General features: G+C 36.2%; 1 protein-coding gene across 1 annotated transcript; it reads left to right on the top strand.

Moving 5' to 3' along the window:
* Positions 1-13,702: 13,702 nt before the first annotated feature.
* Positions 13,703-14,959, top strand: LOC307126856 (uncharacterized protein). Its single transcript, XM_079817651.1, has 3 exons — positions 13,703-13,811; positions 13,978-14,185; positions 14,290-14,959. Exons 1-3 carry the CDS (start codon positions 13,738-13,740, stop codon positions 14,761-14,763), a joined length of 756 nt encoding a protein of 251 aa, XP_079673777.1. The 5' UTR covers positions 13,703-13,737; the 3' UTR covers positions 14,764-14,959.
* Positions 14,960-16,734: the final 1,775 nt, after the last annotated feature.

Below are 16,734 nucleotides of genomic sequence, written 5' to 3'. Positions count from 1 at the left end.
CGTGATGAATATGGTTTCTTCCATGATCTACACAGCTCACTGTGTAAATCAGGAAAGAAAGGAAGACCCCGTGGTGAAGGTGACACATTTGATGTCAAAAAGCGCTCGTCTAATTTGCTTTTCGGACGAGCGCCTTGTTTCTCGGCTGGCCAATCAATATTTAACTTCGCCACAGCACGAGTAATCACCTCCACCAGCTCTTCGTGTGCTGGGGAAAGAGATGGCGAATCATCTTCCCCTAATCCGACGCTCAACGCCTCCACCTCCTCAGAGCTGGAGTGTTGAAACAACAGGCTCTCACTCTGGGCGGAAGAAGCCGCAGCGCGGGCTTCCGACACCAGAGAATGAGTGACAGATCTCTCGGGTGAAGGCAGAGAAAGAGCGCTCGCGCCCGTCTCAAACCCCGCCGAGAGATCCATCTGCGATCCCCATGATGTCCTTCTCCTGATGTCCTGGTTCCAGAACCAGAGGGAACGCGATCCTGATCACCCTTCTCGAAGAGTGACAGGCGGGAGCGGAGCATGCGAAGCGGCAGCTTCTCACAATGCTCACAATCAGCCCCCTTGAAGGCTGACAGAGCATGCTCCACTCCCAAACACATCACACACAAATCATGTGTATCTCCACCCGTAAGGAAACGGGGACACGGAGGAGTACACTGTTTGAATACTGATGCATTCGCCATTTTTAAACTGAGAATTATTGTGCTTTTGACGGATAAACAATAAAGAGACAGAGACAGTTTTCACACAGATCGCTTAGCTGAGGCAAAAAAGCTGAAGTGCGATCGGACCGGATGTATATTTATCCTTTCCTGGACGTGACGTCACCCGCCCGTGACGCTCACTCTCGCCATTGGCTGAGTTGACATACGTGCATCAAACGCTATCACGCTGTGGGCGTTCCCAGAGCTGTCCCTAGTGGACGCAGTGTGAAGTTCCCTCGAAAGGGAAGTAAAAATGTAGTATTCAGGCATTTATCAGAAAAAGTAAAACGTGTGCATTTTTATCTATATTTAATGCTATGATGTTATGCAATGATGCTTTAAACATGCAATGTGGTATTGGTGTTTTAATCATTCATATCGATCTGTTTTTGATATATTGGCAGATTATTTTAAAACATAAAAGTTTGTTTTAGCCACTGTCTTTTTAAAAAAACAATTTTTTTTTATTGCAACCACTTATAAACAGATCAACAAACAAGGTACATAGTCAAATCACAGAATAAACCATATGATCAGTCATAGGTTGAGCATAGTCAGTAACAACCAGAGATCATGATAAACAAACTGACATACCAAAATTAAAAACAAATAACCAAAATAAATAAATAAATAAACAAAATGAAACAAAAAGGGCTTTTAAAATTAATTTTTACTTATCTAACAAAGAAATCAAGTTGAGGGCTTTCTTGTTTTTAACCAAATTTAAAGATTTACACAAGAGTTTGAGCTCATTCATCCAATGGCTAAAGTTAGGTTTAGATTTAAACCATCTGCACTTATGAATGAAAAACTTTCCGAGACATAACAAAAAATTACAAACAAAATCAAACTCTTTGTTTTCCATACATATGCCAAACCTAATTATCTTCACAGTAAGGGAAGGGAGTTCAACCTCCCTACACCTTAACCAGTTCTGCATGTCTCTCCAAAAAGGTTGCACCCTATCACAGTAAAAGAACACATGCTCTAAATTTTCAATATTTGTTTCACAGAAAACACAATTATTCACATCAAAATAAAATTTCAATCTTAAAAATTCATTAGTAGGATAAATCTCGTTCAAAATTTTGAAGTACACCTCCTTAGCTTTAGGAGGGAGGGGAAACGACAAGTAATGTTTCCTTATTTTTTTAATTTCAAAGGTATCAAAATCCTTAAGCATGTAATCCCGTTTAATAGGGTTTGGATAATAAGCATGTAAAAGTATTCTTCTAATGACTCTGTTTGTGCAATTTTTGCCACAAAAATCATAACCCTCTAAGGAGAGCTGCCTCAGTTCTGGGGAGACTTTGGAGTACAAAATGTCTTCTCTAACCATTAGTCTTACAACAATAGGAATAGCTCTAATCATTCTATTGTAAATATTACCTGAACACTGCAGCTGGAATTTCTCACAAAATTCTCTATACAGTAACAGATTTCCATTATCATCTAAGAAATGAGCAACTGCCCAAATCCCTTTGGCTTTCCATTCGTCAAAATATACAGATTTTCTGCCAAACCTAATATATCTGTTATTCCAAACTGGAGTGTTGTGAGGTGTAAAGTTATGTTTGAACAATAGTTTCCAATAAAGCAGCACTTGCTGATGAAAAGTTGAAAGTTTAACTGGAAACGATGTACACTCAAAATCACAACAAAGCAAACAATTAATTCCCCCCAGTTTGCTGAAAATTGCGTTGGGGACAATGAACCAAAAAGAGTGACTATTTTGAATAAAAGATTTTAACCACTTCAATTTCAGAACCCCATTCATAATGTCAAAATCAATCGCATTTACACCGCCATCTTCATAATTTTTTATCATATCATCCTTTCTTATGTAGTGACATTTATTCCTCCAAATAAATTTGAAATTCACCTTATTTATTAATTTAATCATTCGTGTTGATATGGGCAAGGAGAAAGCCGGGTATATTTACCTGGACAAACTATCCATTTTCGACAAAAGAACCCTTCCAAAGATTGAAAGATCCCTCTGTAGCCATATTTAGTATCAATTTACATTTATCTATGTTATTCAACACATTTTTATTCTCCCTTATATCACTATCTTTAGAAATAATTATCCCCAAATATTTAACTTCCCTCTTGATTTGTATATTAAATAATGTCTGTAAAGGGAAGTCATGTAATGTTAACATTTCACATTTTTTTAAAGCTACACTGTGTAACTTTTTTAGTCTATTCTTGGCTAAAAACACTTAGTTCTTTCAAAAATATATGTGCTCATTAATGTATATTTACTTCTTTCAAGTAATAAAGTATTCTCGTAAGTTTATAATATGCCATTGAAAATACATAAGGTAATGGGATCTAACGGTGGTCGCCATGTTGCCCCTCCATCTTGAAAGTACATTAGCCAAAGAGGGACATACCCGTAAATTCAAGCTTCGCCTTTCGCGTTTTAACCGGTTTTAACACTCGATGGCACTGTACAAAATTCTCTGCCTCGCGCATGTGCGCGTCAACTTGTTCAGACTTGTCTGGTGCATGTGCAGAGAGTTTTCATATCAGCAGCGTCCAGTAACAGATTTATACAGAGTTTTCCTGGCTTGTTTATTCCTCAAAAGTCTGTTTTTCCTTGTGTGGTATTTCTGTGTGTTAACAACTCCGTAAGTAATAATAGTTATTGTCATTGTAGATGTGTTTCAGAGTGTGTCATCGCGTAATTCAGTTGATGTCACCTCAGAAGTATTTTTGTGTCAACATACAATAGCGTAATGCTCACCTATTTGAATAATCATTCAGTTATTTTGTTATCAACAATGTTTATTCGTTTATAGAAAATATTTGCTTGTAATGTATGTTGATGGAAATATGTATCAGGTCCAGTGATGGGAATAACGGCGTTACAGATAAACGGCGTTACTAACGGAATTATTTTTTTCAGTAACGAGTAATCAAACGAATTACTGTTTCTCCCGTTACAACGCCGTTAGCGTTACAGAGGGAAAAAAATGTGGCGTTAGTCGCGTTACTATAAGCTCACTGAAGCGCTTTTCATCCGAACAGGCTCTCTGTCAGTCGGACCTGCAACGTGTGTGTGTGTGTGTGTGTGCGCGCGCGCGCACCAGCCATGCGTGTTGGGGGTGGGTGCAACACATAACTGATGATGATTGGTGGGTGGGAGACAAGGTTGAAGTTGATAGGTTGAGTTCACACCTATTTTTTTCACGGTCTATGGTTCACACACACACACACACACACACACACACACACACACACACACACACACACACACACACACACACACACACACACACACACACACACACACACACACACACACACACACACACACACACACACACCTATGACGCACACGCATATGCACATGCACATTCAGCGATGGTCCAACGACTTCAAAGGTAGCTTTCGCAAACTGGAAGTATAAGCGCTACTTTTCCTTCGTTGAGGTGAAAGGTAAGAATATTTATGTAACATGCAACTTATGCCCAGGAAGAAAGAGTCTCTCCACGCCGGTGGCAAGTGATTCTGAAGCGCCTCACATCATCATATGCCACAAAATTAGTGGCTAAAAACCCAGGTGATAACGTGAGCTCCACTACCAAAGGAAAGTATAGTTCTGATAATATTTACACAATATTTACACTATAGGCCTACTGATAATATTTACAATAATCCATTGAATTTGATAGGTGTCTCTCACATTGTCCCACAGCAACATTACAATAGTGTACATTAATGTACAATGTTTTATAATAATAATTTATTCTATTTAGTGTCTAATTCATTCATTTAACATATCTAATATTGGGGGCATCAAAGTTATTTGACATATTTGAACATTTGGGGGAAAAAAAAGTAACGCAGTAATTACTTTCCCTGGTAATTAGTTACTTTTATAATGATGTAACTCAGTTACTAACTCAGTTACTATTTGTAAGAAGTAACTAGTAACTATAACTAATTACTTTTTTAAAGTAACGTGCCCAACACTGATCAGGTCTGATCGGCATATTAACAATTGTTATACAGAGCGCACAGCAGTGCTAACGTTAAAGCAGCGCACACATTTTTGTAACCGGACACCGCTTGTTAGCAGCAGCAGCGGCAGCTCCGCTCCTTTTAATGCAGCTGCATTTAGCGCCTATATATGGTACAATAAGCTCTGGTTTACGGTTACATTATACAAATGTAACTTATAAGTATAGTTATACAGTTCTTAACTGTGTATGTATATTTACCATCCTTATTTGTTCTCTCACAGAAACCACATTTATGTACATATCCACGCAAACCTGTTTATGCCTTGCAATTGGATGACTGAATAAACATTACTATCATCAAAGTTCACTCTGGATTAGCTGCAGTTCTTTCTAGCCGAATAATTAGGCCAGTTGAGTTCCAACCATCCCACTGCGCACAGAATATCCCACAGGCACCGTGTCGAATGTGGACGAGGTCGAACTGGAAGCCATGTTAATCTTGGACTAAATCGGCCACCGTAGGAGTTGAAACGAAATCAGAATTGAGAGGAACAGAAACTAAAATTCACTGGATGGTCATATACCTTTTCACCACTAGATGGGGGAAAATATCACACAGTGTAGCTTTAAGGTTCAAATGTAACCCAAATGCTTTAGAAAACTGGTTTACAGCATGTAAGGCAAGTGGAATTTGGTGTTCATTTTAAAGAAACAGCGTTGTGTCGTCAGCAAACTGACTTATAATTATTTGTCTATCCAACACTGTTAAACCTTCAATACCATTATTCTTAATCAATACAGATAAAAGCTCTGCAACCATTATAAATAGCAATGGTGAACTACCACATCCCTGACGAATCCCCCTTTTAATTGGTAATCTTGTGCAGGTACCATGACCAAGAGCTACAGAGCTATTTATTCCATTATATAACATTTCAATTACATTTATAAATCTTTCTCCAAAACCAAAATGCTGTAAAGTTTTCAAAATAAATGGATGCTCAACTACATCAAATGCCTTGTAAAAATCTAAAAAAATAAGAAACCCACTCCCTTTAACCAAATCACAATAGTCAATTAAGTCAAGTACCAACCTAATATTATTATGGATTGACCTTCCACCCATAAACCCTGATTGTGTTTCACTAATTATAGAAGAAATACCTTTTTTAAGCCTAGCAGCAATAGCCCCAGAAATTTTTTTATAATCAGTGTTAAGCAAAGTGCCTCAAATTGTCTAAAAATCTTTTATCTTTGCCAGTTTTGGGAATCAATGTAATCAAGCCTTGCTTCATACTTTCCATCAATTCTTTTTTTCCAATAAATTCTAATAGGGAATTGAATAACAGATTTCTTAAATCCTCCCCCCAAAAAATAAAAAAATTATTAGAGAGCCCGTCAGTCCCTGGGGATTTATTTAAAGGCATCTTCTCCACCACTAAATCCAATTCTTCAATCTTAAAATCTAAATCACATAAAACTTTAAACGAGCTCTCAATACAAGGAATATTGTTTTGGATTTTAGCAAAGAAAATATCTGACTCATCTGAGGAGAAATCTGAAGAATATAGTTTGGAATAGAACTGAAATACTTCTTTTTCATTTTTTTTTAACATCTTTGCATTCCTCTTCTTGGATCATTAAACTACTGATAGTGTTTCTTTGTTGTCTATTTTTTTCTAAATTACTAAAATATGAAGAGTTCTTTTCACCTTCCTCAATCCACTTGGCGCGTGATCTTATGAACGCACCATGTGCCCTCTCTAGATACAGATGATCTAATTTACTTTGAAGTTCCATCACCCTATCATTTCCATAATTATTTAAAACTGGTTTGTTACAGCACTGACTTATTTCACAAATTAAGTTCCTTTCATACTCCTTTTTTTCTTTGTTTAGTTTCTTAGAGAAACTTATAGATAATTCCCTAATTTTAAATTTTAGAAATTCCCATTTACTTGTATTACTATCAAAAGCATCATTGCTCTCTATAGTTCTTATTAATTCTTTGATTTTATTGCAAAATTCTTCATTATGTAAAAGAAAGGCATTGAACTTCCAGTAGCCTTTATTTCTAAATTGCTTGGATTTGGGTTCTAAAACAATATCTATAAAGCCCTGATCGGTAACACTTTATAATAACTACACGCTATGAAGCATTAGTTAAGCATTAGTAAATAGTCAATTCATCATTTATAAAGCATTAGTAGACATTAGTAAGCGGTTTATAAATACAGTTGTAAATGCTTTGTTCTTGATTTATAAGCATATCTATAAAGCATTAGTACATAATCAATTCATCATTTATAAAGCATTAGTAAGCGGTTTATAAATACAGTTGTAAATGCTTTGTTCTTGATTTTCAAGCATATCTATAAAGCATTAGTACATAATCAATTCATCATTTATAAAGCATTATTAAGCGGTTTATAAATACAGTTGTAAATGCTTTGTTCTTGATTTATAAGCATATCTATAAAGCATTAGTACATAATCAATGCATCATTTATAAAGCATTAGTAAGCGGTTTATAAATACAGTTGTAAATGCTTTGTTCTTGATTTATAAGCATATTTATGAAGCATTAGTACATAATCAATTCATTACTTTTTAAAGCATTAGTAAGCGGTTTATAAATACAGTTGTAAATGCTTTGTTCTTGATTTATAAGCATATCTATAATGCGTTTAATAATTGTATTTTCATACTTTATTAATGATCATTTTATCATTTCTAAATTAAGTATTTCATTATTTACAAACCAGTTATTTAGGAGTTGTCAGCGGTTCATAAGATCATTCAGAAAGTGTAAGCAAAGGATTAATAAACTATCTAAATCTACATTTATACATCTTATTATTTAGACATATAGAAGTAGTTACTCAGTGTGTTAATAAATGCTTTATTAACATGTATTCCTACTGTAATTCATGATTAATTCAGGTAGTTATAAAACATTTAGTAGTTGTCAGTTAACTATTTCTGTGAGCTAATCTAAAGTGAGGACTATTTATGCCTTGTAAAGCATTTACAAATGAGATTTAAAGGCTCAGTTCTCTTCTAAACAGAAAAAGGAAATGAACAATGCAGAGGGTTACAGAACATAGATATATTTATTTCAGGAGGTACAAAAATGTGCAACTGTACACTTGATATAAAATGAAAAAAAAAAACATCTGCAGTATCAAAAATAAAATAACAAGGAAATAAATAAGCAACAAGATTAACAAATAATAACAAAATAAGCAATAAATTAAATATAAATAAGCAACAAAAATAATATTTACGTAAATAAATTAAGCAGCAAAACAAAAAAATAGAATGAAGAAAACAAGCAATATTTTGGTGTGGTAAGGCTTTCTTGTTTCTGTTAGTGTTGCAAAATCAATTTCAAACTGAAGACTTACAATTAGTTGAGATAGAAAAACAAATATACTCAACTGATAATCAAACGATATATGAAATGTACGTTATATCAATTCTTGCCATCTCTCAACACTGGTTACAATATGACTACTAAAAAAAAACTGTTCAACTGTACACTTGATATAAAAAAAAAAAATATATAAAAAAAAAACATCTGCAGTGACAGAAAATAAAAATGTCTATTTTGTCAAATGTAAACATAGCTGATTACAGGATAAAACAAATAAATAAAATACAAATTTTTTTTTTTATAAAACAAATAATAAAATATTATAAAATATTTCACAGTGTACAAATGACCTCAAAACTAACCTTTTAAACAATAGAGAACAGCAGTGCATGATAAACGAGTTTCTGTTCACTTTCTTTTTAGGGGCAGCAGCTTACCGGAAGCCTTAAAGGCTTTAATGGTATCCTCTACTGCTGGATCCTCCTGAATTGCAGTAGCACATTGTGTGGCAAATGCACTAAGCTTAACCTGACTGCTGTGGTTTGTAAGGAGTTCCTTAAACTTGGTAGGTGCAGTGATGTACAACTCAGCGATTGGAGCATTGACCACCACTGTGTTCCGGTCCACCCCAACATGCTTGAAAGCCCCTGACATGGTCCCTCCTCTACTGAAGTGACGAAGAATTCTTTTGTATCGGGTCACCACCTGCTGTGGTGTTTGAGCTGTAATTCAGAGAACATAGAATTAGTGTTGGTATTTGGTTTTATTTTTCTAAATAAAGAAAAATGTAATATGTATGTACGGTATACTGTCCATGTCCAGAAAGGTAATAAAAACATCATCAAAGTAGTCCATGTGACATCAGTGGGTTATTTAGAATTTTTTGAAGCATTGAAAATACATTTTGGTCCAAAAATAACAAAAACTACGACTTTATTCAGCACGGGATCTGTTGTCAATCCGCGTTCACGACTCCACAGTGATGCTGCTGACGTGTTATCTGGTGCACCCAAGCTTCGTTTATAGTCTGAGGGAGACGCACGCTGTAACTCCGGAGCATAGGGGGGCGGTAATGCACCATAAAGCTGGATGCCAACCACCGTAAAACACGAAGAAGAAAACGACGTATACTGTATTCAAGCGTCATTGAGGAGTCGTGAACGCGGATTGACAACAGACCCGGAAGACAAAACAATGCTGAATAAAGTCATAGTTTTTGTTATTTTTAGACCAAAATGTATTTTCAATGCTTCAAAAAGTTTTAACTAACCCACTGATGTCACATGGACTACTTTGATGATGTTTTTATTACCTTTCAGGGCATGGAAAGTATACCGTACATATTCAATGGAGGAACAGAAAGCTCTCGGACTACATCTAAAATATCTCAAACTGTGTTCCGGAGATGAACGGAGGTCTTACGGGTGTGGAACGACATGAGGGACATTAATAACATAATTTTCATTTTTGGGTTAATTAACCCTTTAAGTTAAAGAATATTTCTAGTTATGGGGTAGTTGCTGTAGTTTGTTGTTACTTCTAGATTAAGTCAAGTCAAGTCAACTTTATTTATATAGCGCTTTTAACAATGCAGATTGTTTCAAAGCAGCTTTACAGTGTTAAACAGGAAAATAACGCAGCATAATTTTATTCAGCCATATAGCCATTCTGGAGAAAATGGTGATGTCATCAATTCATTTCAATTATCATACAGTGACAGTGTGGGCTTTAGATCAGTAATTAAATAAGTAATTTAGTTTATATGGTTAATTTAGTTTAATAATTAGATTTGTTTTGATATTTAGTTGAAAAATTTAGAAACATTTAGTGTCCCCAACTGAGCACGCCAAGCCAGAGGCAACAGTGGCAAGGAAACCCAAACCCAATTAGGTGACCTAATGGAGAAAAATAAACCTTGGGAGAAACCAGGCTCAGTCGGGGTGCCAGTTCTCCTCTGGCCAATTAACAAACAACGTATGATTATTATTCTGGCAACTTTACAGGTCAGAGGTCATAATAGATCGGAATATTCAAATGATCGGAGTCATCACGCCGGAGACGGGTTTATTGAGGATGCCGTGTTGACGATGCAATTTCAGGGGGAGTCTAATTGACTGATTAAGATTAAGAAACTGGTAGCTTATGAAGTTATGATTTAATGCAATAAATACAGCTTAGAGAACAGCAGTGCATGATAAACGAGTTTCGGTTCACTTTCTTTTTAGGGGCAGCAGCTTACCGGAAGCCTTAAAGGCTTTAATGGTATCCTCTACTGCTGGATCCTCCTGAATTGCAGTAGCACATTGTGTGGCAAATGCACTAAGTTTAACCTGACTGCTGTGGTTTATTAAGTCACCCTTCTCATTTTGTTTTAAGTCTTTTACATGGCTTTAACAAAACATTAAAAAAGTGAAGCTGATATAGACGGCCTACCAGGTTAAATCCCCAATATTTTTTTTTTATGGCACACACATAATGTGACATCATGCAGCAATTGTACAGTTGTACAATTGTAATCAGGTGAGTCAGTGGAAAGGGTGAAAATAGCATTCTTACCTCTCTGACGTGTCTTTGTTTCCATTTTCTTTGACTTCTTCCCATACTTTTTCCCTTTCCCCTTCATCCTTTTTTTCTTCCTGCCCCCCTCTGATGAGGATGTAGAGGAGGAGTCAGAGATATCAGTAGAAGATTCATCTGAGCTGTCACTAGGGGAATTTGGAGACAATGGACTCGCCTGGCTGGAACCTGTGCCTGCTCTTTTAAGAGCTGTTAAAATGGATACAAATAGATACATAAGGCTCACAGCTTGCATCACATGGGACATAGGAACGCAAAGCTTAAAGGGTTAGTTTACCCAAAAATGAAAATCAGCCCATCATTTGCTCACTCTCAAGTCATCCTAGGTGTGTATGACATTCTTCTTTTTATAGAGTTATATTAAAAAAAGTCCTGGCTAATCAAAGCTTTATTATGACAGTGAATTTTGTTCTGTTTTTGAAGTCCATCAAAAAGCATCTATCCATCATATAACTGCTCCACACGGCTCTGGGGGGTTAATAAAGGCCTTCTGAAGTGAATCGATGTGTTTGTAAAATAATATACAAAAAAATATCCATTTACAAAACTTTACTGGTAAAGTTCCGGCTAATCGCCTTCCGTATTCAATTAATGGAAAAAGTGTTGAAAGTGCCTCTCGCAGTTCAAAACGCTTATGCTATGACTGACGGCCGTACCTGGTAGTGTAGTGACTTTTTCAACACTTTTTCCATAAATTGAATACGGAAGGAGATCGGCCGAAACTTTACTTTATAACATTTTAAATATGTATATTTTTCTTACACAAACACATCGATTCGCTTCAGAAGGCCTTTATTAAAGGGGTGGTAAAACACATTGTTTTGAAGGCTTGACTGTGTTTGTGGGGTGCACTGTAACATGTGTTAATGCTTCGTTTTTAAAAAAAATCATTATTTTTCATATATTTGACCTTTATTCTACACTGCTCTGTCCCTCCTTGTAAAACGGTCTGATGCTTTCCGGGTTGTATGAAGCCAGTCCCTCAAAAATACGCAATGGGCTCTGATTGGTTAGCTGGCCCAGTGTGTTGTGATTCGCTAACCCCAGTGTATGTTTGTCGGAAACATCACGCCCCTTACCTTACCGGTAGACTTTGCTTTGGTCAGTATTAGAAACGATGGCGTCAATAAAACCACACCAATCTGAGCCCGAATCAGACCCAGAACATTTTAGTGAAGATGATCGAGCAGAACCTGTTCAGTCCTCAAGAGTAAAGACTGCGGATCTATAATGATCGCTACTGAATGGCACTGTTACTTTGGTATTTTTAGAACGATTATAGCCAAATATCTGTCGCAAGAACTATTAACCCAAAACACTAAACACTGGCTTTACTATAGTAGCCAAATCACACACAGAATCATGTTTAGCATGCCTGTAGATAAATAATACATAAAAGCTCTAATCAAAGAATCATTTACACTAATGCCAGGTTCGCTGTTGAGATTTTAACGTTAGTGTTTGTAACGATAGGTGCTCGTCTCACTCCAGCCTAACTATACCACAACAGCGCCGCAATACAAAATGGCCTCACCCCCCCTTATTTAATATTCTCGGAGGAGGGGTTTATGTAAATATTGGGCCTGGTGATGTCACCAACCCTGGAGGAATGTGTGTAGTCGCCTACTGGCCGTTTGCTGTAGTTCTTAGAAACTGATTTCTTTAAAAGCAAATATCTCCCTTTGCTTTAAACTTTGAACGTTGTAACTTTGCAGATGTTGTTTATGCTAAAGCAGCAACATTACACGCTAGCTTAAGTTAGAATAGTGAAATCGTGGTTTACCACCCCTTTAAAACCCCAGAGCCGCATGATGGACAGATGCATTTTTATGGACTTCAAAAACATTCACTGTCATTATAAAGCTTGGATTAGCCTGGACTTTTTTAATATAAGAAGAATGTCATATACACCTAGGATGACTTGAGAGTGAGTAAATCATGGGCTAATTTAAATTTTTGCTTGAACTATCCCTCACATAATAAAACTCAACTGTATAATTTAAATACATGTTGTGAGACTTACCTGACGCCAGTTGCTCTTTTAGATAGTCCCTCTCCTTGGTCAGCTCATCAATCTTCTCTTTTTGCCACTCTACTCTCAGCTTACACATTTCCAACTCATGGGATTTTCTTTTGTCTGCCAGATGTGCAGTGGGGGCCATGGAGACACCTAATTGAAAGTAACTCTACATTATTTAATGAACTGAGAATGTTCTATTTACTTTCTTGTTGTCTAACAAACTTTCATCACACTCTGTACATTACACAAAGAGAGTCAAAAATGTAATTACAAAATTCACCCGTTGATAGCCAGGCTTCCCGAGAGTGCATGCGGTGCACTCCCCCCACCCCCACCCCCACCCCCCACTCTCCCCCAGGGCCTCTAACTAGTGAATAGCTTGTTAGCTATTATCAATAATTTGTGCCAGTAAACAGAATTACATACTCACCACTACTGCCACTGACGGACATCTCATCCATTGCATCCATTTCCACGCTGGCATTCTTTTTGCCCCGCGTCCGCACGCCTTTTCGACTTTTTTCGGAGTTCTCCATGTCAGAAACACACCGCTGCACCATTCCTTTGTCCTTCATTGATGACGTTAGAACACGCGAGCAGCGCGGGTTTTCCTTTGTTTGTCCCACATTGATTACGTATGAAAGCAGGAGCGCGATTTCTCCCAACCATCAAATCACAAACTTGCTGTCACTATAAAATATCTTAAGAAATTGTTTAATTAAAAAAAATGAGATTTACCCGGCTAAAGAAGCTTATTAATTTGCACAGTTCTCTAAAGACAACCATGAAGCTGATTAAGTGGCTTCAGAAAAGGAAACTGCTAAAAGCAAAAATCAAATGCAGAATATGTCATCGAGACATGAAAATGAAGAAAAGGAGAAACACTGGAGATCAATATGCTTGGTAAGATATAAATGTATATTGAATTAATTAATTAAGTATATTAAATAATTTGCAATGTCTGTGATCATGTTGGACACTAAAACACAACTGCATGAATCTCCTTTCTAAAAACAGTATTTTATTATTGATTTGTTACAATAGGATTTGTCGACAAGCAGCTCATGAGGGAAAGGCAAAACAAATGTCTGTCAGGCACAAATCAATCTTCAGTGGATCAAAGGTCTCCTTCAGTAAGTGGATGCAATTCATGTACAGGTATGCAAGTAATAACAAGTAATATAAATATGTATATCATAAACTCACTTTCTTGCTGTTCTCTTTGTAATTTTCATAAAATGTGAAATATTTAAAATAATGCATACAATGTCAATTATTTTACATGAAAGCGCTCATAAACAACATGTTCTATTTGACTTCAAAGGTTTTCTCAGGGTCTACGGTTACGGCAGATAGACATGATGGATGACAGCATTGCAGGCAGTTCAGCAACTCTTAGTAAAATGGCAAAGAAAATAAGGGAAGTCTGTGTCACAGCAGTTGAAAGGATGAGAAGGCGTACAGGCCAGCAGATTGGTGGAAGAAGGGAGTTTGTTGTGATCGACGAAAGCCATTTTCGGCACAAAAGAAAGGTATGTTATATAGCCACTTTAAATAAATATGTACTACACCAAAGGTATTGTTAATTATAATGTATCTGTGTATGTCTGTGTTTCTTGTGTTTCTTCTCCATTAGTATGGTAGAGGTAGAATGGCTGGAGGGTGGAAAAGAAAGAAGTGGGTATTTGGGATGTTAGGTGTCAGGCATCGTCATCAGCAAAGATCTGGAAAACCTATTCTTCGTCTTGTGGAGAGAAGATCTCGAAGTCATCTAGTCCCATTGATTGCACATCATGTGAGGCCTGGGTCATCAATTATCAGTGACGAGTGGCGTGCTTATCGCACGCTCCCTGCACTAGGGTACAACCATCACACTGTCAACCACAGCAGGTGGTATGTAGATCCCTACACTGGTGCTCATACCCAGCATATTGAGAGGGCCTGGAGATCCTACAAGGAGCAGATCTGGAGGCTCAGGGGAAATCGAACTGAGAGTTTACTTTCTGACCACCTTGCAGTGATTGAGTGGAATGAATGGCTGGCAAAGAAAAACAAAGATGGTGCATTTGGCAGATTGATTCATGACATTTCAAGACAGTACAAGTGTTGAGAGATGGCAAGAATTGATATAACGTACATTTCATATATCGTTTGATTATCAGTTGAGTATATTTGTTTTTCTATCTCAGCTAATTGTAAGTCTTCAGTTTGAAATTGATTTTGCAACACTAACAGAAACAAGAAAGCCTTACCACACCAAAATATTGCTTGTTTTCTTCATTCTATTTTTTTGTTTTGCTGCTTAATTTATTTACGTAAATATTATTTTTGTTGCTTATATTTAATTTATTGCTTATTTTGTTATTATTTGTTAATCTTGTTGCTTATTTATTTCCTTGTTATTTTATTTTTGATACTGCAGATGTTTTTTTTTTTCATTTTATATCAAGTGTACAGTTGCACATTTTTGTACCTCCTGAAATAAATATATCTATGTTCTGTAACCCTCTGCATTGTTCATTTCCTTTTTCTGTTTAGAAGAGAACTGAGCCTTTAAATCTCATTTGTAAATGCTTTACAAGGCATAAATAGTCCTCACTTTAGATTAGCTCACAGAAATAGTTAACTGACAACTACTAAATGTTTTATAACTACCTGAATTAATCATGAATTACAGTAGGAATACATGTTAATAAAGCATTTATTAACACACTGAGTAACTACTTCTATATGTCTAAATAATAAGATGTATAAATGTAGATTTAGATAGTTTATTAATCCTTTGCTTACACTTTCTGAATGATCTTATGAACCGCTGACAACTCCTAAATAACTGGTTTGTAAATAATGAAATACTTAATTTAGAAATGATAAAATGATCATTAATAAAGTATGAAAATACAATTATTAAACGCATTATAGATATGCTTATAAATCAAGAACAAAGCATTTACAACTGTATTTATAAACCGCTTACTAATGCTTTATAAATGATGAATTGATTATGTACTAATGCTTTATAGATATGCTTATAAATCAAGAACAAAGCATTTACAACTGTATTTATAAACCGCTTACTAATGCTTTATAAATGATGAATTGATTATGTACTAATGCTTTATAGATATGCTTATAAATCAAGAACAAAGCATTTACAACTGTATTTATAAACCGCTTACTAATGCTTTATAAATGATGAATTGATTATGTACTAATGCTTTATAGATATGCTTATAAATCAAGAACAAAGCATTTACAACTGTATTTATAAACCGCTTACTAATGTCTACTAATGCTTTATAAATGATGAATTGACTATTTACTAATGCTTAACTAATGCTTCATAGCGTGTAGTTATTATAAAGTGTTACCATTTTCAGTACCACCATCAACCAATGTCCATTTTCATCAGCTTTATGAGTAATGACTTCTCCAGGACATCTATTGAAGCATATAGCCACTCCTCCAGAACGATTTGAGCCATGGCTGAAAAGGATCTTGTCACCCCATTGATTAGACCAGAAAGATGCATCCGAATCAGAAGAATGAGTCTCTTGTAAAAACACACAGTTAGCTTTTTGCCCTTTACAAAATAAAAAAACAGCTTTTCTTTTAACAATGTCCTTTAAGCCCCTAACATTCAGTGAACCAAAAATAATTTTGTCCTTAATCATTACTTTTAGAACTGGCAAAACACAGAAAAAGAGAACTAGTAAGTAAAAACACAAATTGAACTCCCACTAGTAAACGCAAACTCAGTCTCTATATGAACCGTAGCCTTGGATAGAGCGCAGTGCCCCACTGAAAAGTTTCCAACTACCTGTCCATTCAAAACGCATCGCTTCATCCGTCAACTTCAATCCGTCGTCCTTCTATGAAACCGCGTGGACCGCGAAAAAAAGCAACCTTTCCTGCCCTCCTTGCTCGATCGATTTGAGGCCACAGTTTATGTCGGTCTTCCAAATCCTCCCTTGGAAGCATCTCGGCGAATCGAATTCCCTCAGCTTTACAGATAGGAGAAGTTTTGGTACGACGCCAGATTTCATCCTTCACCCGCCTTTGAGTGAACAACACGATGACA

This window comes from Gobio gobio, assembly GCF_949357685.1.
Source record: "Gobio gobio genome assembly, chromosome: 5".
NCBI classification, from domain to species: Eukaryota; Metazoa; Chordata; class Actinopteri; order Cypriniformes; family Gobionidae; genus Gobio; species Gobio gobio.
This window is presented reverse-complemented; position numbering and strand designations above follow the sequence as displayed.